Source organism: Athene noctua, chromosome 1 (assembly GCF_965140245.1).
Source record: "Athene noctua chromosome 1, bAthNoc1.hap1.1, whole genome shotgun sequence".
Lineage (NCBI taxonomy): Eukaryota > Metazoa > Chordata > Aves > Strigiformes > Strigidae > Athene > Athene noctua.
Window position 1 is genome coordinate 51,346,328 of NC_134037.1, and position 26,596 is coordinate 51,372,923.

General features: G+C 40.2%; 1 protein-coding gene across 1 annotated transcript; it reads right to left on the reverse strand.

The window, feature by feature from the left end:
* Nucleotides 1–879: 879 nt before the first annotated feature.
* On the reverse strand, nucleotides 880–26,435 carry RTN4IP1 (reticulon 4 interacting protein 1). Its single transcript, XM_074896110.1, has 9 exons — nucleotides 26,170–26,435; nucleotides 24,426–24,577; nucleotides 23,536–23,604; nucleotides 23,161–23,285; nucleotides 16,775–16,823; nucleotides 15,110–15,246; nucleotides 12,763–12,946; nucleotides 11,330–11,422; nucleotides 880–1,019 (listed from the first exon to the last, which is right to left on the reverse strand). The coding sequence occupies exons 1-9, from the start codon at nucleotides 26,423–26,425 to the stop codon at nucleotides 903–905; spliced, it is 1,182 nt and encodes a 393-aa protein (XP_074752211.1). The 5' UTR covers nucleotides 26,426–26,435; the 3' UTR covers nucleotides 880–902.
* Between the last annotated feature and the right edge of the window lie 161 nt (nucleotides 26,436–26,596).

The window sequence follows — 26,596 nt, forward strand, 5'->3', positions numbered from 1 at the left end:
GCTTCTGTCCCCTGGTGGAAGCACTGCATGATATGGTGTTTTTCATCACCGTAGCTGCACCACAGTAAACGTGCAGCTCTCAATTAAGTGGTTACTACTTTCCTTTGATCTAGCTACATAATTGCAGGGGAAGTTACTCTGTAACCCATCTCTGGCAAAATGGTAAGTTTAAAAACTTACCATTAAGACCAACAGACACATACCCCTCAAGCACTTCACCCCCAGTAGCAGTGACAGAGGGGATATGGCAGGAACAGGGTCTCTTGATTGCTGACAAAATCATGTCTAGCCTACCTGCATAAACACTGTAGTCAGCTGAGTATGTGCCAGGAGTCAGGCAATTAGAATAATTATCAGTTACAGATTGATTTTGTTCCATGCTTCTACTCAGATTAGTTATGCCATGAAGAAATTTGCCATATCTAGATTAAAGTAACAGTTCTGAGACAGCAGTGTGACCACTTAATACAGGAAAAGTTTACAGGTTCTGAGAATGAACTAGATTGAGTAATACATATTAATAAAGGGGAACAGAACTAGAAGAGGGTGAGGAAAAAAGGACAGCACAAGTTTCATATGGACAACTGGATAAAGATCATCAGGACATTGCTAAAACATCTGGAAAATAAAAGCTCTTAAGATCTACAAAATGAAAATGCTGCCAGCTATTCCTCTTATCCCAAGAGTGAGGGGTGTTCTGCAAAAGTCACAACTACATTCTTAACATGGTTTTCATGTAGAAATACCTAAAGGACGTAAGTATTTCTTACCTGCATATTAACAGAGTATGAAGGATCAGAGGCTTTTTTAAAATTACTTTTTTTAAAAATGATGTATCATCTGTGAGCTTTTAAAGAAGAAACAGTTGTTACATACCAATTCATGTTCAAGTTAGAGATACTTTATTTTTTACTAATTACATCAATCACTGTTTTTCCACGGGCGTGTCCTCCTTCCAATTTCAGAAAGGCCTTTGGAACTTCAGAAAAAGGGAAGACTTCATCAATAACTGGTTGAATCTACAGAATAAAGAGAAAATGTCACTATATTAAGAATAAGATAATGTATCACCTTCACACTTCAAAGCTTTATGAAAAAAGGGGGGAGGTTTCTTTGTAGTATTTAGGGCAGAAGTTGCCAAATGATGTAGTCACTAGCTTTTAACTTGCAGGAGAAGGCTTTCTTTTGCTCTTGGCCCGAGTTTTGAAACATCTCCACTAGCACAGTTTGGAGACCTCACCTGAGACTCTTAACAATAAAGAACCCCATGCAAGGCTCTAACTTTTAAGTCCCTTTCAAAGCTGACACTGTGGTTCAGCTTGTCATTGTCCACAGTGATACACTAAGGAAAATGAAGAACATTTTTTTTCTCATACTTATCTACTGTTTTTTCTTGTGAAACCCACGAATTTTAAAAAGATCAGATGCTTTAAAGATATCTGTGAATCTAGTGCCTATCTACATCAGTATATGCCTCAGTCCCCTTAAAAGACTTGGCCACAAATGAAGTCCAAAAAAAAGTCCACAAACATTTATTGCTGAATCGTTTAGATACACAGAGGCTGGGTTTTCAAGCGTATTCCACTAGACATACATCATTAAGCTTTCATCGACTGCTATTTTGGCATAAATTACGTAGAGTGGCCTTCTGGCTTATTTTAGACTCATTTCTAATAATGAAGGTGAAACTAGCCTATTCTCTGTCTCCATTCTTAACTAAGGAGCCCAAAAGCCCTACAAGCATTTTCTTTAGACATCATAGTGTACCAACAGAGGCAGAAGAAATCCCAGCTGCTTCTGAAAAATACCATCACTGCTGTTCCAAGGGAAGAGGCTCTTTCTGTCATCAAGTTCTGAGCTGGCCTTCCAAAGGCCAAAACAAGATCTGTGTACAAAAGTACCAGAGATCCTGTCTACCCTGAGGTCTCTTACCTTGCATCCCCTAACACCAGCCCAATGCATGTTCTTGCATTGAGGAACTGATCCTAATCCTCTTAACCAGCAAGAAACATTAACAGTAGATGAGTCAGCCGCTAGTTTGTGCAGTGATGGAGATTTGAAGTCACAAAGATCCAAACACCCTATCTACTCTGCTAGAAAAAGCCCCTTGTTACTTCGGTCAGTGAAAAAATATATTCAGGCTTTTTCCTCACAGCTACTAGCATGCAGCTATCTTGTTGAATACTCCAGAACTGGTAACTGCCCTCTCCTGGTAGGACATGCATCTTGCTAAAGAGAAACGGAATACAACAGCAATATGGACACAGTCTGGGGCATCAGAACAGTGCCATCTGTCAAAGGGCTTACTTACATTTACCAGAAAGCAAGGGGTGCGTATTCAGACGTGCAACTTAGAATGTGAACATGCAGCGCTACCAAGGAAAGGTTTTCATATGCACAGACCTCCCAAGCGGCAGCACTGACCACCCAGCACCCTCCCCAACTGCACAGCAGATGCAGTCTGGTAGTTGTACTTATGTAGGTCCTTTTCTCAACTCCCTTAATTTTCTCTTTGTTTATACACAGTTCCTTACCTTGAAGTCCATTCCAACCACTAAAATAACTACTGGTTTTGCTTATATGGTAACAGTAATCCAAGACATCAATAATCTGTTACACTGCAGTATCCTAATCTTGTCACTAGATTTTCCTTTTTATTTTGTCAAGGTAAGCTTAGCAGTAGTGTGAAACTTTACATGGCAGAAAAGCAGGAATGAGTGGAACCCCTCCAAACAAAAAGTCAGAATTAGGAGCTAAATCACTATAAGTGCAATTGTGTAAGTAAGTATGTTCACCCAGTGCCTCAAACTTGCCATGCTGCAGGGCACAAAGCTGGGTAATTTCTTCCCTTTATTCGGCCAGGACAATCGCTGTAAACAAACCTCTAGCAAAGTGAGTAGTAACACAGCAGAAGGACCACAAAGATACTGTGTAACACTTTCTGCAGTTCAACTGGGGAAGAAATGTGGGACCTAAATGATCCAATCCAAAATCAAGTTTGGTCAGCATCCAGCATAGAATGGAAATGTCTTGAGCATCAGCAAAGTCAGGGACATGGACCCAGGGCAGCAAAAACACTGAATGACACAATGGCTTTCTGCAGGAGGAACGTGCTGCTGATGATCAATAGCAACTGTTTTGGGGAAGACCTACCCTCGCTTTCATAGCAGAAGCTTGAGAAAAAACAATTCAGGAACCTTGTTGAGCCAAGCACAAGTGCCGCACTTGTACAAGTACTGATTGCTAACGTCAGTTACATACAAAGCTGTGCTTCAGTTAAGAAAAAAAGAAAATACAGCAACTCAGGCTGCTGGAGCGTGGACACAGATGACCCTAGCAGGGCAAGAGGCTGGGAGGAGGGGAAAGGTACTCAGGAAAGAATGAGTGCAGCAGCACAGGGGATGTGAAGCACAGGGGTTTCCAGGGAAAGGCAGAACTTACATTTCAGACATGTGCAGCAACTCAGAAAAAATGAACACAATACTTCAATGTTCTGCTGCCTACAGTCATTTATTATAGGTTGCAGCTCTGCACCCCTGACAGAACGAGGTATGTTACATCCTCAGCCTATTAGGTAAAGTTCAAAGCATCACATTTGAAAAGTGGTGACACAGGGATTCAGAGGAACCCTGAATGCAGCCTCGCAGTTCAAAACACAGTGTGTATTGAGGCCACCACACACTCAAAGCCCATCTGCTACATCGATGTAACCTCTAGCTCCATTTAAACACTGGCTTTAGGCAGTGCTATAGAGAGAGATGAATACTAAATTGATGACACTGACAATCTAGAGCATTAAACATTTTATCTAGCTGGCTGGTCAGTCCCATTGTTTGAATAACCCTGAAAGGGCTGACCGTGTGGCAGCACAGTGATTCACTCAGCCTTTACCATAATCCACTGACTAAGATAAAATTTCTTCCTGTGAACAGACAAACAAGTAGGGGAGCGTCTGCTGTTTGTTGAATGTGTGATAATAAATGGAGATTATCTGGATAATAAAAACACTGCCTATTTACAGCCACGCATCAGTTCCTTGCCAGAGGACACCTATTTGTTCAGGGAAAAGGGATTAAACTAAAGTCTGGGAGAGAAAGGATTACACACACCCGCATTGAAATGTTTATCTGAAAACAGATTGGGCCTGAAAGGTATTTTCTTCCTCTTCATTCTCTCCGATGCAGGACATACTATAGAAATGAATCTCATGTCTCTTGAAATGAACTCATGTGTTTGGAAAAATAAAGAGAGTAATTGCTGATGCTGATTAAGGCTATCCTACATAGAACACAGAAGTGGTATCCCAGCCAATCCAGCGCTGAACGCAGCAGGCAGTGAACAGGCACTGGCAGGAGTTGACTGGTCAGCAGGAACATGCTCCTGCTAATGGCAAAGTCAAGCCCACCCTTGGAGGCCCCATTTCTGTGGTAGCAAGGACACAGCCTGAATTTACCAGGAAGGGACAAGTGAGAAAAGATGAAGAGAATGAAGGCAACTTTGACCTTCCTATTAGCTACAAGTCGCTCCAGTGAGCGTGGAGCTGCTTCCTGCCGCTGGAGGGAGAGCTAGAGCCTTGAAAGGCTCAGGCCCAACCTCGGAGGCCCTCAGAGCAAGGCTAGTTCAAAGCCCAAAAGAAAAAAAGTCCCCTCACTCCAAGGGCAATGACAGTGCATTGGCTCTCCCCCGGGTCTGTAAAGGAGGGCCGTGTCAAAACTGCAGGGCAGCCTTGCTTTGCAGAGTGCCTCCCTCCCAGCTGCTGCCTCCCAGGGCACACGCTCTAGGTACGCCTCGGTGAGTAGCTGTGAGTCTGCTCACAGCTTCTGGACACACTTTGGAAAAGATACTTGCGTATGCACAGAACAAGAGCTGTGATGTGCTCCACCAGACAAAAGCTCTTGACCTGCTTGCCATTCTGACTAGCTGAGTTAGAAGATAACTGCTGTCTTCCTCCAGAAATTAGCACCATACCCAAATGCAGTTTTTGAGCACAAATGCAGAGCTTGATAGCTCGATACTCTTCTTTCACTTCATTGTCAACTTTGTTGAAGAGACTTCAACAGAAATCTTTACAAAGAACACTCCCTGTCTTGTAGCTAAACATTTAGTTATCCATTCAGTAATTTACCGTCATCTCATGGAAAAAATGCTGTTTTGGGACACTGCTGTTTGTGTCATTTCTTCCCTTTAGCTGAACATCTCCTTCTTTGTTGTAATCAAGTTCTGTGTTCTTTGGGTCTTAATCCCACCCCTTTCTTCATCCTTCCTTCCCCTTAAAATGGCATGCAACAATGTATGCTGAGCTTCACATTGCTTGCCAACATTAGGTTCTAGGGTCAACCCTCACTGAAGACAAAGACTGAAGTTCTTACCTTCTGGAACAGCTGGCTCTGGTCACATGTTGTATAGGTAGCTTTGTGACTATGTTTCAGATTAACTTGTATTTCAGAGAATAAGTGCTTTCATCCATTAGCACATTAAAGGACATCAAGTACACGATACTTCTGTCCCAAATGCCAACAGAAGTAAAAATGATCCAGTGATTCAGTCTCATACACCCCTAAGAAGAATGGTGGTGCAGTGGTTAAGAGGAATGGAAGGCATGTGTCCTGGGGGTCTACTCCCACAGTCATCTTGCCGACAACGGTATTACCAGGTTTTGTTTGTTTGTTTTTCAAGCCAAGATACATTTTTCATACCAAGCCACTAACAGCAGCCCACAGGAACTTGAGTATCATCTACAGTTATTAAAATGCTAGAAGATAAATCCCAGTTAAGCAGGCTACCAGGATATTGTTTGGAGTGTAGAAGAGGCTGAAAAAAAACTCTAGTTCATTAATTGGCTCTCACAGAACAGCTTCTACAGAACACTATGAAGAGCAGTAAGAAACTGCAACAGGCTGAGAACTGTAGTGCACCAGCCTAGCCCAAGCTTTAATCAGTTTTAATGAGGAAGATCCTGGGTTAGTTACCTACTGAACCATGCTGACAAACTATTAACCAAAGGAAAGAGCAAGTCTCTCTTCTGGATTACCCCTAGCAGTCACGTTCATGGTAGCTGTCCTGATATTTATGCTTGTAATTAAAGCAATCTTGAGCAATGCTACCATATAATTAAGACAGAACAAAATTTAGTACAGTTTTTTATACATATATGAGTATATATATTTATACATGAAAGCATAATATATATTTTTTATATATATTAGAAGAACAGTCCTGCTGACCTGCATCTCCCCAGGTCTCAGCAAATTAAACTTGCAACAGACAAGAGCTGTCTTGCTGAGCCCACATTTCACTGCTGTGCTGGACATAATTCCCTCTTACACTAGGGGACTAGAGCTCAGAACACGAGGACTGACTTTCAACAGAATATTTACATCATGCTGAGGCAACACACTTGATTAAATACGTGGCATCTGATGAAATTTTTCCAGACCTCATTGTGGTTTATGTGAATTTACATACTCAAGCCCTATCTCTCCAGACTATGCAAAATTTCCATATTTCCATTTGTCGTCTTCACGGACACTTTATGATGTAATCACACAGTACTTTCATGCAAGCTACCATGTCCTGGAAGAAGAGGAGCTGATGTGTTTTAATAAAAATCACAGCGGTTTTTTTGGTGGCCGTGACAAAATGCAGATAGAGGTTTCTTTTGGAAGAGAAAGGACTGAACAGAGCCTTTGGCATCCTCTCCTTGATCAACATCTCTAGGCTCTAGCCAACCAACCTGGCAAGCAAAAGCACTGCAACAAAAAAACGTAAAATAGAAAAAAAAAAAGTAAAAAAAAAAAGTGCAGGCTTTGCTATTTAGCATGGAGAAAGCTGGTTATTGAAATGAGTGTGAGTGGGTAGGAGGATGGATCTCTAGTCAACTTAGACATTTAAGTACAGAATCACTACCCTACTGTCCTTTTTCAGATAGGGAGAGTAAAGCAGGCAACACCCAAGGGCGAGTCACCTCGGGCATCTTAAGATACCTTAGCGCAGCCATAAAGACAAAGACTGGAATTACTGCAGAGAAGGCAACATCTAGAGATGCCAGATTTGGAAAATGTTCAAAGACTCAATATGTTACATTGGGTGTTTTATATTAAGACAGATGAGATAAATATGCAGCAATTGTGAAACAAGAGCCAGAGAAAAAGTTACTTGCAGAACTGTTAACAAGATGAATTGGAAGCAAATCAATATACATGGGTTAGGACACAGAGTCAAGAAGCTGTGATAACCTATGCCAGCAGGAGGAATGTAAACCATCTTAAATCATGGCCATCCAAACAACTCAAAACCCAAGTAATGTCAAAGTGGATGACCATATTAATTTATGTTATTTACCTCCTGAATAGCAAAGACTAGCAATAAAAAACAATTGAATTCCACATTTTAACAGGATAGAGAAAATCACCAAAGGTGGATAAAGGGCATTAGCCCTCATTAGTAGATATGAGAAACTATGGTAGCAAAAGGTTATGTGATCTGTACAGCATTGCACAGGAAGACAGCAGCAGGGCCAAAGAACAGTCAACATCCCGTCCTCCAAACCACAACAACAGGTGCTAAGTCCAGAGCATCCAGTGTCTTCAGCAACATGTATAATCAACACCACACACAAATTACATCAATATAGGCATGCAGTTGTTTTTCTTATGTGTGCCAGTGCCCTAACATTTATCTAGAAAGGCAACAACACAGAGAATGATCTATTCATGATTGGAGACTCTACTTGTCCTTTAGCCTTCCTTCTGCAAAATCAACTTTCACCCAATAGCCCATCTGATGCTAATCTGCTTTGGGAGAAAGAGTATTAAGCCACCAGAAATACTGCACACACACCTGCACTGCATTTAAACGGCACTGAATTAAAACTTAAAATTCCTGTAGGGCTGCTTGTTAACCCACATCCTATCATGGTCCACCAGGAACTTACAACGAACTTAGTGCTCCCCCTTATGACACTAATGAGTCTTTTGAGCCTGCCTTCCTCCATCAGGCTTTATAAAAGGCAAAGTGCTCAATTTTAAGTTAGAGGCTTTCTACAAACTTATGTAGTTATATGAGTTTGCTATATTTTCACCAAGGACTGAATGGCACATCCTTAGAAAGGAGGAAAAAGTTGAGCAAGCAGCAAAAACCAAGACTGTGAATGTTAAATCCACAATGCTGACCACAAGTATGTCAAACTTAATTCCTAACGAGCCTTTCAGTGATGATGCTGGCAGCAGAGACCAGTGACAATGCTTCAGCAAACAGTGTTCCAGCAGATCTGTGTCCTGAACTAAAGGCTCTGTGGATTTCAGTTGTCTTTGGATGAGAACCTTGTAATTCACCAGGAATGTTCTGCCATGGAAAGAGATCCCCAGGCTCTGGCATGTGCTTCATCAACTCATTTGGTGAAGCCCATGTTAAGCCAGTCCTTACTGGCTTGTAATTAACTAGCAGAGTTCAACCCACAACAGGGACTTCTCAGCAGTTTAGAAAGTAGCCAGTATCTCTAAAATTTGACAAGTGAATACTCAATATTCTCTGTGCCCACCACTGTTGCAACAGCCTCCCAGCCCCTCAGTCTCACAATAGTCTCTTTGCAAGATGTCCAGCTGCAAGGCAGAGAAAACAGCTCATAAACTGAAAATGATTTTATAATCCCCAGAACTGTGCAGGTAAATCGCAAAAGGAAAATTATTCTCCTTCCTTGCACTACCAGCTCATCAAATCCTCTCCTTCTCCTTCCCATTAAAAAAGGCTGTTAAAAGAACTCCTCATAGCTCACATTTTGCAAATCTCTATTCCTTGTTGCAAAGATCATCTGTGTGAAAACCAGATAACTTTAAACGAAATGCCCTTTTTGCTTATTCTTCATCCAGTGAAGGATTAAGAATCCTTTTGATTTCACAAAGCAAGATGACAAACTCATCAGAACTTAAAATCTGTGTTGGTGCAAAAGGACTAAAAGAAAAAACACCAACAAATCAGTATGATCTGTAACTGCTTCAGGGGTATGCTCTTCAAAGCTTCGCTTACTGTAACATCACCTCTTTTTAATTTCCTTCATTTAAATCCCCCTCATGATTTATACTTTCCTGAAAAAAACCTCTCGTTTTCAGGAGCTCTCCAATTGCTCTCCTATTCACACTTCACACAATCTCAAAATTAAGATGTCTGTAACAGAAAAGATGATTCACTGAAATTTCAAAATAACTAAATTTGCATTACTCAAAAATATATTCACTCAAAACTAAGAAGTTCAACTACATGAGCTCACATTGCTGGCTTCCCCAAGTCTTCTTGCTACACTTTTATTGCTTTGTGGTTGTTTCTTTTAAATTTTCATTTATTCTCTCCTATTCAAACATAAACTTTTCTTTTCACTTAGTTATGGGAAACTCTGGTACACTTCCTCCAGTAGTTCTCCCCTGCCTTTTTCCAAACACCTACTCTTCTGAATGGATGATCTGTCCATTTAAGAGGACTCTTGTGTCTAGACAATAAAGGTCACAGTCTTAATAACATCTGCCTAAATAGAACATATCTGGGTCTTATAAAATACAGATGATAGCACTGGTGTATACATAATTTGACAAAATAGAGTAAAATGCTGCTAGAATAATGACTATGCGGATAAACAGTCTGACATTACGACCTGTTTTTGCACAGAGAATAAAAGACCAAGCAAACATCTTTGTCCTCATGATCATCTTACAACAAAAAGTACATCAGGACATTCATATATGTATGATGGACATTTTAAATGGCATTACAATTCACCTGTCCAGATTATTAGTCAGAGAACAGCGGTTAAGCCCTATCTCTATTGCATAAACAGGTGTTTCCCGAGAGGCTTTCATGGACATTCTGCATTTGTTTTGCATACAAGGTAGGAGCAGAACACAAAACAATTTGTGACTGGCTGAGAATCAGGACAAATGGTTAAAACAAAGACAAGGGCATTTCTGTTTCTGAGACAATTATCATTTAGTATTGTGATTGGATGCAATCACAGGATGAGGAGCATCTTCTAGGGTTTCTTTCTTGACCATGGGATAATGCCTACAGTACTGGACATTACACAAAGCTGAGTGATGCAAATCTGTAGCCAGGAGCACACTTCACCACATCTTATTTGCTGCTACAGTGTCTGTTTATGAGCAGGTAACTTTTTGGAAACACAGCCTTTCCACTGGTTGTGTCAGCAGCACACTGATCAAGACAGAGGAATAGGAGTGGCTGAATTCGGGAAGATTTTTCAATAGCACTGAGGTGGCAAATAGAAGCAATCAGGCCTTAAGTACGACAGCAATTTATTTACTCTTCTCCAAAGTCTGGGACACAATGCATAGTGAAAAAGGAGATCAACACTCAAACTCTGAGAGATCTAAATTTTACTAATATGCACAAATTCTGAGCACAAGATGGCCTGACAGCTGAAATACAGGAATTACCAGCAGTTATCACAGGCTCTGCTTCCTCTTCTGTTTAGGTACCACATAGAAAGATTAACAGCCGTTGTCCATATTCACTACCCAGAGAATTCTGGTAACATGAAATTATCCAAAAGAGGACATTGCCAGGACCTACAGCACCATGCAATCCAGTAAGCAGGCAATCAACTGCCCACTCTCACACACATTTTGTAACAAGCTCATACACCTGAAAAGATCAGAAAAGCAGAAATCTATCTGCCACTGGACACCTTTCCCTCGAGTCCACTAAGAGATTCCCTAAAAGCTTATGAATCTTACAATATTCCAAGTCCATTGTGCACATAATGTGCACAAACATTATACTCTGAAGCACTGAAATAACAGAAACACAAGATTCTCGTCACCACTCTGCCAATGCAGATTGTCTGTGCCCTGCAATAACCTGAATATTCTAGTTCTGTGCACATTAGGGGCAGGACTCGTGGTCATCCAGGCTAAGCAATTTTTTCATATGCAGATACACACAGTCATGTTAATTCTGACCAACTGAACCAAATGAGGCCTCTTAAAACATAGAATTTTCAACACCAGAATTCATGCTAAATGGCTCTCAGTGGCAAAAATAAACAACCACTAGACGTTCTTTCCTTCCAGAACTTAGTAAGCTTTGTGTTTTTAAGAACAAGTAGCATGGAGAGGGAGATATCAGAACAGTCTTAAGGATTACAAACTCCTAAATTCCATGCAAAGGGCAGAAGTTAGAAACTGGAGAAAGTTAATTCTTAACTAGTTTTCCTCACTGTGACTCTCATAACATTTTATTCCCTAATTGTGAGCTACACCATTTGTGAGTCAAAGCAGCACCTCTTTCAGCACAAATACCCAAATAACCATTACTGACATACCTTTCCAGAATCAACTAGTTCTGCTATTTCATCCAAACTTGGGCCACTTGGCATAAAAAATGCCCACCGATAATGGACTCCTTTAAAGAGATGCTGCAAGAAAATCACAAATATATTAGAAACTCATGAGAGGAAACTAAAAGAGGAACTAAAATTAATGACAGAAGCACTAGAGAGGTAATTTAAGGAAAAGACATGGAAATTATATGCTGGTGTCTGAAAAAAAATGTCACCTAAGCATGTGGATTAAATGTACAGACAGGGATGTTGTATTACCACAATAGGATCAGGGTGAATTTTGTGGCCAAATGCACAAGTCAGCTAGTTGAGAAAAACAACCACCTTGTCTCTGCAGCTAGAAACAGTATTATTTGTTAGGTAAGAGGGAAATGGTGCTATATGTTTACACAGATTCACAATGGGGGTGAAATAAACCCAGCAATGTCATATTTAGAACCTTCCACATCAGTGTCAGTGATTACATTTTCCATCATCACATCTGCCAAAGTCATCACTATCCAGTGACAGATGGCAGTTCACATGAAAAGCACTTTGAGAAGATCTCAAAAGCACAAGTCAAGAGCACCTTCTATGAGTAAGTCATTAGAGGAATAAGAGCCATCATCTGCCAAAGGGAGATGATTTTTAATACACGGTGTACAATGCTCCTCATCATGGAAACATGCACACTGAGAAATAATACTACATTATTTCATCCCAGCCTTTTTATTTTGTTTTTGAACTTTCCTTTTAGAGTATTGGTGCAGGATTTACAATCTCATTCAACCATGCCATCACAGGAATACCATAGCAACTGCTTGAAAAGCATTCGTTTGGAGAGCAAGTACACATGTTGAGAGAAGAAAGAGAAAAGTTCTAAAAAGCCTCACTGATCTGGCCACTGGCAGAATGTTTTAAGATCTACTCATGAAAACCAGAAAAATCAGTATCACCATCCAGACACATGAACATGAAAGAGATGAAAGACTTTCTAGCCACCCTCCACCACTTTTATTACTCTCTGGTGCTGGAATAGGATGAAGAAAATCAGTCATGGAACAATGTTTTGAGAGAAAGCCTGACCAGCCTAAAGCAAATAGCAAAATTACCCTCACTTCAATGAGGCAGGGATTTGCTCTGTTTACTATGAAACACTAGCTGTCAGCAGGACTCACTAGGGAAGCCGTATGGAAAAGGCCACGATGACAAGCACAATAATGAACCAAAACTTCAAAGCACCCAAAACTACCACATACACCAATCAGTACCACCCCAATACATTTTTTTTTTCAGTGCAAGAAGGAAGGAAAGAATAAAAATGCATCTGAAGTACACCTAATGTTAAAGTGAGGAACAGATGCTTCTAGATGAGCCACGACTAGCATCCAAGCCACAAAGGAAGCCACTACATAATACAGGATCTTGTCAAATACCTTTAAAGTTTTGGTACCAACAGTGACTCCTGTTTGTAACATGCCATCAGCCACTCCAAGTTTGTCCATATTGATCAGGAAGGGTGTCACTAAGGTAACATATGTTGCTCCTGACCATTTCTTCAGGAGGTCTAAAGCCCACTTCTCAGTGGATCCACCAACATTATCTAGGATGAAATCAAATCTGCAGACATGTAAAGAACAGGTTTAATATACAATATGGAAAAAATAATTTCATCATAGTTAAGCTAATTCCTATCAGAAATTGGCTATAGTTTACATTTTTATAAGTCACTACAATGCAATAAAATAATCTGCCTGCAAGGTAGTGGCAAGAAAGTCCCAAGACCAGCTAAATCCCAGCTTTACTGTACAATGGGAGTTAAATTTACAAGTTATTGCCCATTCACTGCAAAGCAGACACAGGCTATTTAGATAACTTAAACTGCACTTAGACTCCAAATAAGCAGACTCTTAGATGCACAACTACATTCTTTACTTTCTTAAAGCCTCCTAGAGCCCTAGCTCTTCAGTCCTTCAGACTACTAGAACAGTCTTGAGGTCTGGTCATAGCATTGAACAATACGGTATGTGCATGTAAAAACTAGTCTGGACTCATGCCCTGACTAGGAACATCCCCTGTGCATGCTATATTCATGTGAAAGTCATTTCTAGTGGCCAAAGTTATGTAAACAAATTACTGTTCTAACTTGTATCTTCTCACATCTTTTCTGTGACCCAATTCCCAATTTCACTTCTAAAAGTATTTTTTGACCTTATTTATTTTGGGGCCGTTTTACCTCTACTGGCAGCTATTTTCTTTGCATCTACCTATTTGACGTAGAACCTAACAATGTAAAGGTTCCAAAACCTTCCCTCCTGGAATAGCTACATGTAGCCTCTGGCAACAAGCCACAGTTTCAGCGTTCCTTCTCATTATCTCAGCATGTGAGCCTGTAAAGGCTGAATAGGGCAACACAGCACTATGCATCTATTCTGTTAGAAGTACAGCTCATTCTCATTTTCATCTGTAAATTTCTGGCAATCTCCAGATTGCAATAGATTTGTATACATACATATATCTAATCTAAATTACCTACAAATAAGAGGGAAATTACTTTATGCAAATTAAACAGAAAAGTTCTTAACCCTGGAAAGACAGTTTTCCTGTCTGTCCTCAAGGATGTGATTTCATGTTAAAGTTCAATCAACCTAACAGTTAGCTGCCAACAAGAGAAATTAAAATAATGAAAACTAATGCTCCAAGAAAAACTAGCTCACTGTGGGGTCTGTAGAGTCAGTACAACTGAAAAGGGGAGGGAAGGAGGAACATCCCTCTCGGTATACCTGGCTGATGAGCTTAGCTATATCATAAAACTGCACCCTAGGACAGTGCCATTGATATCTCCTAAAAACGGTCACTTGCTAGAATGGGTGTTTAGCATTTAAGATGCTGAATGGCACAAGGCAAATTTAGCACTGCTTACAAAGTTAGTTGCTGCACATCCTGCTCATACAGACAGTACCAGTACCTTCACAGTTGACCTCAGGTCTGCTGTCAATAACACCATAGTTAAAAGACACAGATAACTGTGCCTCCTTAGCACATTTATCAGTAATCTTCTGTCATAGACTGAACAGCTTCTATTTCCCTTCCCAGAAAGTTAACTCAATCTAGCTAAAAAGAACAATGTAAATACCATATTCAAATACAAGTCACAGCAGACTAAGTTTAAACAGATGGGAAGATTACAAAAGCAAAAAAGACGTCAGTTCTAGAGAAAACCCCCAAGCTCATTTAAACATAACTGCTGTGACAAGATAAGTGTGACTGTTTATCAGAGGCAGCTGTACCCAATGTTACAGAAGAGAAATTTACTCCCAGTTGAGTTGCACAGTGGCTAAAGACCTTCAGGCAAGTAACTTAACTGCCTCATGACATAGTTCTTCCCTCTAGATCAATTTTTCTATTTACTAACCTCACACAGGATTTCTGAGGCTTATTTTAATTTATTCATGCTTTGTAAATGCTCCAAGATCCTTGGATGGAAGCTGACAAAACGGCTCAAATCACAGTCATTGAAGAAAAACATGTGAAAGTGAGCTTGCCTCCACAAGCCCAATTAACTAGCTTAGTCCTACAATGAAATCTGTGCTTTGGATATTCCCTTGGCAAACCGTATTCAAAAAGGGCAGCAATGAATTTGCTATACAAAGTAGTGCTTTAGAAATGGGGAGGGGAAAAAAAAAAAGAGAGAGTTCTGATAGACTGGAGTCAAGCAATCAAAAGGCAGAAGGTCTGACCGCCAACTCCTTCATCTCAGTATTAAGCAACACAAACACGTACAAGGGTAATGTTTTAAGTTCCTCTTCCAGATTTCCAGATCTGTAATCAATCACATCATCTGCTCCAAGCTTTTTCATCAGTGTGCTGGCATCATGAGAACAGACTGCTGTCACGTGAGCACCCCAGGCCTTCACTAGCTAAAAACAAGTATAAAAAAAGAAGTCCAAAGTTTAAAATTTAGTGAAACATCGACAACAAGTTAAAAAGCCAAAGTCTCGTTATATAATAAATGAGCACCTTTAGTGGGGAGTGGGGACACTGTTCCAACACAGGATAACTTGTCACACAATCCCACAAAGAATGGTTAGAATTTATCAATATTTAAGGAAGTTTTGGGAAGGGAGGAGTTGGTGTGGAGGAAGGAGGGTGATTTTTTAATGCCACTGATGGGTATAAGGCCTCAGGATAAATAAGGCTTCAAATAAAATACTCAGTTTGCCATCTGAATCTGCCAGCTAAATGTATACCAAGAAGTACTCTCCGAGGTACCAATCTACAAAACTGTCACAAGATCAACCATTAAATATTTTTAAATATTTAAAATTAAAATATTTTATATTCCTACCTGCTCATTAAGTATTTCATATATCTATCTCACTATAAATAGCTTAAATATTAATAACAAGAAAAAGAAGGAAGTCATCTCTGATTTACCACAGGGAAGATGTCAGGCTATCTTCTACTCCAAAAGGTATAGCAAAGTAAAGGATTTTTGCTAGTTATTTATCTCTTTTGTAATCTAATTTTTCATTCACAGTCACCTTTTTTACATTTATTCCAGATTAATTAATGTAGTTTACTCAGGATTAATCAGGTAAAAATCACAACTAGTCAGTGGTTGGTCAGCCTTTTGTATTAATCTAATTTAGTCACCTGCTTTATCATAGATTGGGCAAATAGTATACGACTAAAAATTCCCCTGTAAGCCTCTTTAAAACCACGGTTTCTAGTCTAGTAACATGAAACGCAGTGATGCAATCACCCAACTTCTCTATTTTTTTCATATTCTCAACATAAGGATGTTTCAGCATGAGATAACACCAATTAGAATCAAAATCCCCAAATTAAATGAGAGCATGATGTTCCACAATTAATGGATCAATAAAAGAGCACATTCACTCTCCAAAGTTTACTGGAATGAAGACAGACAAAAGGGCAGCAGGGTAAGAAAGTGAGGGAAAGCTGATCTAAGCCACTGTGCCTTATATACACTGCACATAAAAGCCTGGTGCCTCTCTTATTATTTGACTTGCAATAGTTATGGTAGATGATACATCCTCCTGCGGTTTTTCAGAGTTCTTTCCATATTTATGGAGCAGAGCTGACATAAAGATAATGAAAACACCTACATGTTTCACGTTACACCAATTAGAGATTTCCTGCACCCAAACTGTGAAATGCCATCTTTCACCACCTACACTCACAACTCCTTTCTTGGAAAGTTCCTGCTTCCTACTTTAAAGTAGTACAACATAACAAGTGGAAAGCAACAAATCTGAAAATACTACATTTTTGGAAATATCAATCAGATCGATCGGATAGATCAATCAAATCAAACAATAGCTTGTTATTTCATTATTCCTTTCCTCAATTCCCTTCCATTAATTTTTTTTTTTCATATTGAATATTTTGAAGATGCATCCTGGGCATGCTGGTTTATATTACCTGTACAGCAAATGTACCAACTCCTCCTGAAGCTCCTAATATTAATACTCTGTAAGAGAAAATTAAAATATATTAAATAGTTCTTTAAATAATCTCTATAGTAACTATGTAATGCCTCTCATACATCTCTGACACCAAATTATTTTAAGCAAAAGATGGTATTTGTCATTCAATGTTAGGTAGTGATTAACTCTTCAGATAGCCAATAACGTGACTTAACACTGCTGATCATGTTTCCTGTGCCAAGAGCATTAACCCAGCACAGCCAAAGAGACTTCCTCATATGTGCTTTCCACTAAATCCAGGCAGTGGAGCTGTCAGGCAGTAACATTTACACCCCAAAACCCAGTCCCTGTCCTCACTTTCACATAGTTGCTTTATTTGGGACAAAATCAATTAAGACTCTTTCTGTCTCCCAGATTCCACTGTTCTATCTCCTGAAGAATACAATCCGATTCACCAACATTTTACACAAACTGCTGTTATCTAAGAGAAAAAGTAGTTTAGTATCACATTATTTAGGGAGACTGAGAACATCAGAATATATGAACCATAATCTTCCCATATTGCATATTTATCTAAAAGAAAGAAAAAAATGCAATGAAGTAGTCTCACCATAAAGAAGTTTAAGTCCTCTTAAATCAGAATATCTGCCTTTTTCTTTAGAAAAAAGGCTACAGAATTTTTCTAGTTCAGTACATCTCAACAAGACCCTGTAAATGCCAGGTGGTAGAAACTGGCACAGAAGCAAGAAAATGAAAGAGTATATTGCCAAATTATTAACAAGCGAGAGTTCATTTTAACTGAATACACTACCCCAAATTTTATAAAAATTAATAAAAGTTTAGTTGTGTCAGAACCTTACTGCTATCAGCCTAATCACTGTTCAAAAATTTCATCCAGATATTTTATTAAATAGCTAAACTTCAGAAAGTGAATTAGTAAGAAAGCCTTGCTGCTGAAGTTACAAACAGTGCTTGGACTTTGGACCCATTTGCTAATTCTAGGACAAAAGGAAGATCCAAGATGAAGTCTTGGCACAGGATTGGGGAACATCATGTTTCTCAGAACTTCCGTTTGCCAGAAAAATTTCAGAAGCCGGTGACGTTCCTGTTTTAAATCTCACTGTGCTGGATGTTGAAGGGAATTGCTTTTTACAGTGCAAAGCTGTACAGCACAATCTGGAGTCTCAGTTTACAAAAATTCTTTGAAGTAACCTAAGAGACTTGGCTTTGGTCACAGTATCCATTTTAAAATGCTTCCTTTTGAAACTGATCAGATTCCATTCCCTCCTATTGCACTGAACCAAGCCGCAAAATTCAGATTAAGAATTTGAAACCACAATGCCTGCAGCTTTTATATCTGCCAAAAAGTACTTATTCTCAGAATCATGATTCTAACAACAAATGCCTGAAGCAACATTAATATTAAGATTATACTTGAAAGGGCTCAGTGATGCTATAGTCAACAAACTGGGTTAAACCCATCCTTATCCTTACAAAAGACAGTCAGAATTAAATCCTTTCAAAATATCCCTGCCTTTCCAGTTTTACTCCTCACTTAAAGGGCATTTCTTCCACTACATATTTTGGAGAAAGCTGTCATTTTAAAATGTACATTTTGCTCAAGGATTTAGTTAACATTTTTGGTTTTGGGGAGCTGCTTGGCTAGGACTTTTTTTATTTTCCCCTTCAATAAAAGCCCCTGAGATTGTCGGTAGAAATACTTCCCAGCTTTGGTTTGCTCCTGTGTTATACAGGCTATTTCTACCAAACTTTCTGTTTATTAAAACTCTGTCCGTGCATTGTGACTTCAGGAACAATCTTCACTTCAGAGACAAACTATGTCTGCACAAGAGATCCATGTGCCACAGCTCAACAGATCAGCATTTTTACAGCACTGAGGACAGCAAGACACATTGTTTGGCACAACACAAGGAAGTGGGGAAGCGTTTGAAGGCGCAGGACCTGTTAGGACAGTACTGAAGGACCACAGATGATAGAAAGTGCCAAAGCAGGCACAGATTTGTTTGCAGTGCCTCAGGAAAACACAGCCAGGAGAAAACATATCAGAGAAACTACCTGTTTTGTGCAAAGGTGAGCTCAGGACTAAACAAACATACAAGCATGTGCACGAGGGAACACACTAATGAATTATTTGACCTGAAGAGAGATCCAAGAGAACCAGTTCTCTCAAAGAACAAAACAAACAATCATACTCTAGGCTTTGCTCCCTTCTGACAGAGGCACATAATTCAAGCCAGCATTCACCAAGCCCCGTATGAGGCTCTAGCAGTTCAAATGATCAGCAGATCTCTGCAGATGAGCATACCATGGGATTTAGGAGTTTAGCCCTTCTCCCTGGGCCCTGCTTGGAACTATGGTGTGGCCAGAAACAAGCATCAGAGAGCCAGGACCTGTTTCAGCTGTATGCACCCCAAAAAGACACAGGGTGTGGGGAGTGGGTATACAGATCAAAGACTAACATTTTCTCCAATTATAAGCAACTAACAATTTTCAGTGACTCAGCTACATGCCAAATAAAAAAATATTTTATTTATTGCATAAATATATAGATTTTAGATATATATTTTAAAAATTCATTTGATTATGCCAACAAAGTGTCTCCAAGAGATTTATTCCTGTATCAAGAAGCATGAACCCTATCAGGAAGTCTTACAACTTACACTCACTTTCTACTTCGCAACAAATAAAATGATGAATTATCACACAGACTTTGAAAAAATATTTTCTTGGGGTATTATACTGGAGACATGGACAGTGGGATTGAACCGTCAGCAAGTTTACCAATAACACCAAGCTGTGTGGTGCAGTCAACACGCTGGAGGGAAGGGAGATGCCATCCAGAGGGACCTGGACAGGATGGAGAGGTGGCCTGTGCAAACCTCATGAAGTTCAGCAAGGCCAAGTGCAAGGTCCTGCATATAGGTTGGGACAACCCCAAGTACAAATACAGGCTGGGAGATGAGTGGATTGAGAGCAGCCCTGAGGAGAAGGACTCGGGGGTATTAGCAGATGGAAAACTATGAGCTAACAATGTGCATTTGCAGCCCAGAAAGCCAACTCTATCCTGAGCTGCATCGAGACGTATGGCCAGCAGGTCGAGGGATGTGATTCTCCCTCTCTACTCTGCTCTTGTGAGACCCCACCTGGAGTCCTGTTCCAGCTCTGGGGACCCCAGATTAAGGACATGGACATGCTCGAGTGGGTCCAGAGGAGGCCATGAAGATGATCAGGGGGCTGGAGAACCTCCCCTATGAGGACAGGCTGAGAGAGTTGAGGTTGTTCAGCCTGGAGAGGAGAAGGCTCCAGGGAGACCTTATAGCAGCCTTCCAGTATTTCAAGAAGGCCTACAGGAAAGATGGAGAGGGACTCTTCATCAGGGAGTTCAGTGATAGGACAAGGAGTAATGGTTTTCAACTGAAAGAGGGTAGATTTAGATTAGATCTAAGGAAGAAATTCTTTACTGTGAGGGTGATAAGACATGGAACAGGTTGCCCAGAGAAGCTGTGGCTGCCCCCTCCCTGGCAGTGTTCAAGGCCAAGTTGGACAGGGCTTTGAGGAACCTGATCTATTGGCAGGTGCCCCTGCCCATGGGAAGGGGGTTGGAACTAGATGATCTTTAAGGTCCCTTCCAACCCAAACCATTCTATGATTCTATTGTATCATTTAAATTCTCATTGTAACAATATAAACCAGGAGTGTACATTTAGTAGCTTACAGTAACAGAATCCAACATCTCTCCCCAGCATACTTAAACATACAAAAATATTGACTCTGTATTTATATAAAAGACCTTTACTTAATATTAACGTAAATGTTTTCAAGAACTTCTCAAATTGTCAGGTTTGGTTTTATCACGCTTTTTGTGAATACAGCAAGCACGATATTTAACAGCTACTGTTGAACAAGCACATCCCCTTTCTACTGAAACAGGACACTGGCAAATATGAGAAGCTCTCCATTTATTATCCACAGAGAACTTCAAAACAACACCCATTCTGAACATTTTGGATAACAAGAACATTCACTCTTAGCTTGTGCAAGAATACTGACATGAATTACAGTGGTATAGGATAAAAGTTATGGAGAAATGACTGGAGTTACAGTGAAGCAGGAGACATCACGAACAATGTGAGCACGCTTCAGGTAACTTGTAAAAACAAAATTTGTGAAAGTGTGTGCAGATGCAGCAGATACTCCTGTCAGATCAACATACAGTCAGATGTTGGACTGTCAGCAAGTATTCCTGGTTAGCCCACCCTTCCACCTTAAAGAGGCAAAGAAAACAATACACACCAATAGAAAAATCTCGCTGTTTCTAAGAAGTCTTAACACTGAAATAAGTATCAGTGAAGTAGCTTTCATCAAGGAATACAGCTGCTGTTTCGAAACAAGACACACTCTTGTGTGCATATACACCCTTCTACATAGCTATTTACATACACCTACAGGAGACAAAAAGACCAGCATAAAATCACATATGTAGGTAACTTCTTACCAAGCATATTAAATTATCTCAAAAAGTTAAGAAACATTATGTAAATTCTTGTCTTTTGAAACTATTGCCTTGAGAAAGTAATGTGAAGTTCATGGAATATACTTTTGCAGAGCCCCATCAATACATTTTATGTATTTTCCTACAAGAAGTTTTTCAGGGGAAAAAAAGCTATCAGCACATAAGTCATTCTCTGCTTTTTTTACAACTCAAAACTTCTAGATGGGAAATATCATAATTTTATAAGTGTTTTTTGCTGACAGAGTAATTAAATATTTTTTTGGAACATAAAAGTAAATATTACGTGTAAAAACACAATATAAATTCAGTTTGAATTTCACTTTTAACAATCTAAACACTTACCTGAAGATTGGAAAGATACATTAAACAAGGCCAGCCTATCTACATAACTTTAGGTTAATTCTATTACATGTTAAAGTTAAGATAATAAAAAAGTCTAAATACTGAAAAATAAAAAGGAAGGCAACATATCTAGAATTTTATCACTAGCTAGAAATTAATTTCAATGACATCTCTGAAGTTGCTTTAAATTCTGCAATTTCATTTTCTCAAAACATTGTTTATCTTTAGAACAAACAATTACTTGATATTTTCATGATGAAATTTACCATGATATATGAACAGCTCAATTATCTTGACTATCTTGATGTGGATGAATAATTTCAATAAATCTAGTGTCTTTAGCAATGTGTTGCACTGCTACGGTAGCATCCAAGATAAGAAGAGGTCAGGCATCTAGACTCCTACTGCCCAGTAATTACTTTATGACCTAAATTTTTAGTGCAGCATAGTAATTTTTACGATTATTTTTCAATTACAGCATTTTTACTTTTGCCCTTCTTGCCATTCTGAACATTTTGCTATCTATTTACACGAACATCCAAAGGCCAAAATAACTGCAAATTCCAATTATCAGGAGAAAAATGTTATCTGCTCCAATCTTCCAATGCATTTTTTCCTTTTCTGTCCTCCATCTGCCATTGTCAGATTAACAGGTTGATAAACAAAGCCAATTTTTCTATTTAATTTGGCTGCTTGTCTTGCACGTTTTCCTCTTCTCTTCTGCGTTCCTGACTTCATCAAAGTTCTGGCCTATAGGTCAAAGGAGACCCAGTCACCTGCTCATTTTTTTCTAAAAAGTTGGAAAACCAGTCTGTTCCAAATGGCCCATGCATGCAGGAAATGAGTGGACCACACCTCTGTGGTTGAGAGGGCTTTTTGTGAGTTTCCAAAACAACTGAAAGGATATTACTTCTGGAAAGCTGTCCTAAGCAGACAGAAAGACAGTCTCTATAAATTCCTAGAGACGCCATCCTTAAATTCTCTATATAGTCCTACACGTAAGATACATATTGGACTATCTGTCTGGTGACTGGTGACTACAGTCACTGTATAGAGGAAGCAAGCAGCAAGTGACTAGGTACACTTCAGGCAGGGTCCTTGTCTCTCTCTAAAGAAGCTTCTCTCCTTGTCTCTCTCTAAAGAAGCTTCTCTCCTTGTCTCTCTCTAAAGAAGCTTCTCTCCTTGTCTCTCTCTAAAGAAGCTTCTCTCCTTGTCTCTCTCTAAAGAAGCTTCTCTCCTTGTCTCTCTCTAAAGAAGCTTCTCTCCTTGTCTCTCTCTAAAGAAGCTTCTCTCCTTGTCTCTCTCTAAAGAAGCTTCTCTCCTTGTCTCTCTCTAAAGAAGCTTCTCTCTCAGCAGTTGTGTAATTGAACCTAGCATCCTCAGGCCAGCTGGTCTTCGCAAATGTCATGGTAGAACAGTCTTCATCACTGTTGGACATGGCTTAGAAGCAGCTAATCAGTATAAAAATGGAACACTAAGTTTTAGCACAAGAACTATTTACTTACCTTTTCCCACTACAATTACTTTTGTTCAGTCCTCCAACTTGGTTAACCGCAGACCAGGCTGTGAGACCTACATACGGTAAGGAGGCAGCTTCTGTGTGACTGAGACACTTTGGCTTAAAAGACACCTGAAAGAAAATCAATTGTATCTAAGTTACACAGCAGATCCTACACAACACTGAAATTCAATTTCAACAAGCTTTACTGAATGGCAGATTGTGTATTCCACATTTCCAACTAACTTCGTAACTAGCTGGAGTCTAAATCAATCCAAGCACCAAGAAATAGACAGTTACTTAAAATACTGAAGGAAAAAAAAAAAAAAGCCAGTCTACAATTTTGGGGTTTTGCCTGTTATCCACATTTTTGAAGGTTTACCTCATTTCCACTAGCTACCACAAACTCTGACAGAGTGCCCTGTTTCCATGGAGGAATTGCTGCCCACACCTAAAACCAAACAGAAAACAACTATCAGTTTTTGTAACTTCGCACATGATTGTACCTACAACAGAGAAGTTTTCTTCATTAGTCTTCTCTTCAATTTGAAGAATATCTTCACTACTGCTCATCAGAAATCAGTTCAGCTTACTCTTTTTCACAAAAAAAACACACCAAAGACCAAGTAAATGAAGGACGACAGATCTATGTAAACAAATTTTACTAGATAGTGTATAAGACAATTTTTTTAAAAAAAACAAACTACTTTCATGCCAGAAAAGCCCAGATTGGAGGGGATGGGGCAAGGAGGAATCAGAATTTGCTACCCTAGAACTGGTGAAATGTGAAAGCAACTGGTGAAGGTGAAAGCAAACAATACCAGTATTTATGTGGGGACTCACAAAATGTTCTTGGGTTATGCCAGAGTTCCTATCCTAACTATGTCACTCAAGGAAAAAAAACAACTAATACCTTCCTGTCAGAATTCTGTCTTCGGTCAAAAACGAAGCAGTATCTCGAGTGTGTACTTACAATTAAATAAATATCTCGAGTGTGCATTTAAATAAATTGCTCTCTTGCTACCACTGAAATGGACCAAAAATTAAAAAACAGAAGGGAAATTAACTTGCAGAAGTAAGTCTGGGAAAGACCATGTTTTTCAGAGAAAAAAAGGTAGAGAACAAAGCATTCTAGGAATTTATTGCCACACGGTCCTTATTCAGAGTGCAACAACATAAAAACATTTTCTCAAGAGGAAAACAAAAGCTGAACATCTCATGGTATATTTTAACTACATATTTCAGAAGAAAAAAAGAGATTGGTGGTATCACCTCATCTCCAGGTTTGAAATAAGACACACTCAGTCCACATTCCATAATAATACCAGAGACATCTCGACCAAGTGTTAGTGGAAATTCAGTGTCCACACTTTTGAGTTTCAGGGGATCCCGCTTCATATTTAATGCGGTTGCACCATAACCACCTGCAAAACATGAAATTAACCATGACATACTGTACTGAGTTTTCATTTATTAAATGGACAATTCCAATTAGAAAGCATTGTCTGTACCTCATATGCCTCATGTGTGTTATAACTTAAGCATGAAAAAAATCTGCAGTATTTTATACTTTTACAGATTTTATAAATAAAAAGCAAATATCATTCTTGCTTATTAGTCCATAAAATGTCTCTCCATTATAAAAATATTTAGTATGTGATAACACTGACAGAAATTCTAAGTCTGCTGGAAATGCTCCATTTTCCAAGTGCATCATGTAGCTACAAATCCAAAAGAGCTCCAAGCTTTCCATTTGTCTTTTCAAATAAAGTATTGTAAAAAGTAACAGGAACATCATTGTAAAAAATATTAGGGCACATATCCTGAGTAACCTGACCTTCTATTCAGTAAGCAATAGCTAAATGTTGTGAACTCTCAGAATTACCCATCTAATAACTGCTCAGCCTAAAAAAGGTCTGGTTTTGGGAATGTATGCCCTTTCAAGCATTTGGACAAGTTTGCTTAGGTGCCCTATTATGCTAGAAAGTGTTTTAGTATTGAAAAGAAACAGACACAAAAGCAGGCACCTTGAAAGCATGAAGAAAATGCAGTTTTTTTCAAATACTTTTACACTGACTCAAAATACTAGTTGCACCCCAGCAGTTCAAGTGGGTCTTTCAACAGGAATCCTCTGACAGCAAAAGTCCCACAATCAAACCCACGACTTTATACGAAGATTTTTAAAAATTCATTTGTTAGAGACCCAAACCACGGATTACAGCTCTGTAGGAACACTTCCTGCAGATATCTCTGCAGGTGCTACTGAATCTGATTTGATATGCAAGATCACTTCTCAACATGAAAATGTAAGGTCTATTACTACTCTAACTTCCTTCTTGTATTTCGAACCTTGAGATTGAGGGGAAAAAACAGTTTCAATGCATCAAATACAAAGAGTTGGTCAGTGACAGATACAGATTTCCTGGCCAAGAGGACAGCAGGTACCTAGATGCCAATTGAGGAAGAAAAGGCGTGACTACAGACAACATGCTTTGGATTGGGTGGCACGTGCTGACTTTGCAGCAACTCTGACCTTCAGCCCCATTCACCTCAAAGGGACAGGAAAATCCAGCACCTCTCAGGGGGATTGCTGCTCCTTGGAAGGGCCAGTCTCTTAGTCAAGAGAGTGCTGCCATCCAGATGGTTGGGGACTGGGGGAGAAGGCCAGGAAATACACCCCACCATAGTTACGCTACTAACAAAAGGAAGCTGATGCGGGAGCTGCAAACCTGCGGAGGACAGCAGCGAGTCACAGATTAAAAGCTCACCCCCTCAACACACACGTCTTCAGAAAGGCAATGGCTTTTTGTACCGTTCTTCCCTAAGAACCTGAGAAAAAAATGAGTTTTGAAGAGGCGGTTTCCCACGGGGTTCAGGGCAGCACGTGCTTTCACACTGCCGAGACCGGGGCCGTCTGTACGGTTTTGGACGCCGGGGGACATGTAGAAGGCGCAGCCCGAGCGCACCCCCTGCCATCGCGCCAGCCTGGCCCCGGCCGCTGGGGCTCGGCACTTACTTCTCATGCTAAGGTCGATGGGGTTCAGGCTTGCGGCGTGAACCTTAATGATGACCTCGTTCGGGAAGTGTATGATGGGGAACACCATGTCCCTGGTGAAGCGCAGCACGTCGTTGCGGCCGTACTGGTCTATGACCCAGGAGGGCATGACGGACCGCGCCCGCGGAGAGGCGCGGAGGCCGCGCACCGGCGGCTGCCCGCCCGCCCGCGCCGCCCCGCGCAGAGCCCGCCCGCTCGCCGCCCCCCGCGCTAGCATGGCCGGGGCAGCTGGGCCGGGCCGGGCCGGGCCGCGTAGTCGGCGCCCGCGGGGTCGGGCTGGGACGCGGCGCTGTCCGCTCGCCTCCGCGCTCAGCCCCGCCGCGACCTGCCCTCCTCCCTCGCCCCGCCGGCACCAGCGGCCAATGGGCGGGCGCCTTCTTGGCGCCCC

What these genes read in the sequence shown, in the direction of transcription:
- RTN4IP1 (XM_074896110.1), bottom strand. Translation starts at nt 26,425, where the DNA reads ATGCTAGCGCGGGGGGCGGCGAGCGGGCGGGCTCTGCGCGGGGCGGCG. An exon ending in GAACTTAAAACATTACCCTT is followed by an intron (nt 12,947 to 15,109) that starts GTACGTGTTTGT and finishes ACATGTCTGCAG; the next exon opens with ATTTGATTTCATCCTAGATA. An exon ending in AACTAGTTGATTCTGGAAAG is followed by an intron (nt 1,020 to 11,329) that starts GTATGTCAGTAA and finishes TTTATTCTGTAG; the next exon opens with ATTCAACCAGTTATTGATGA.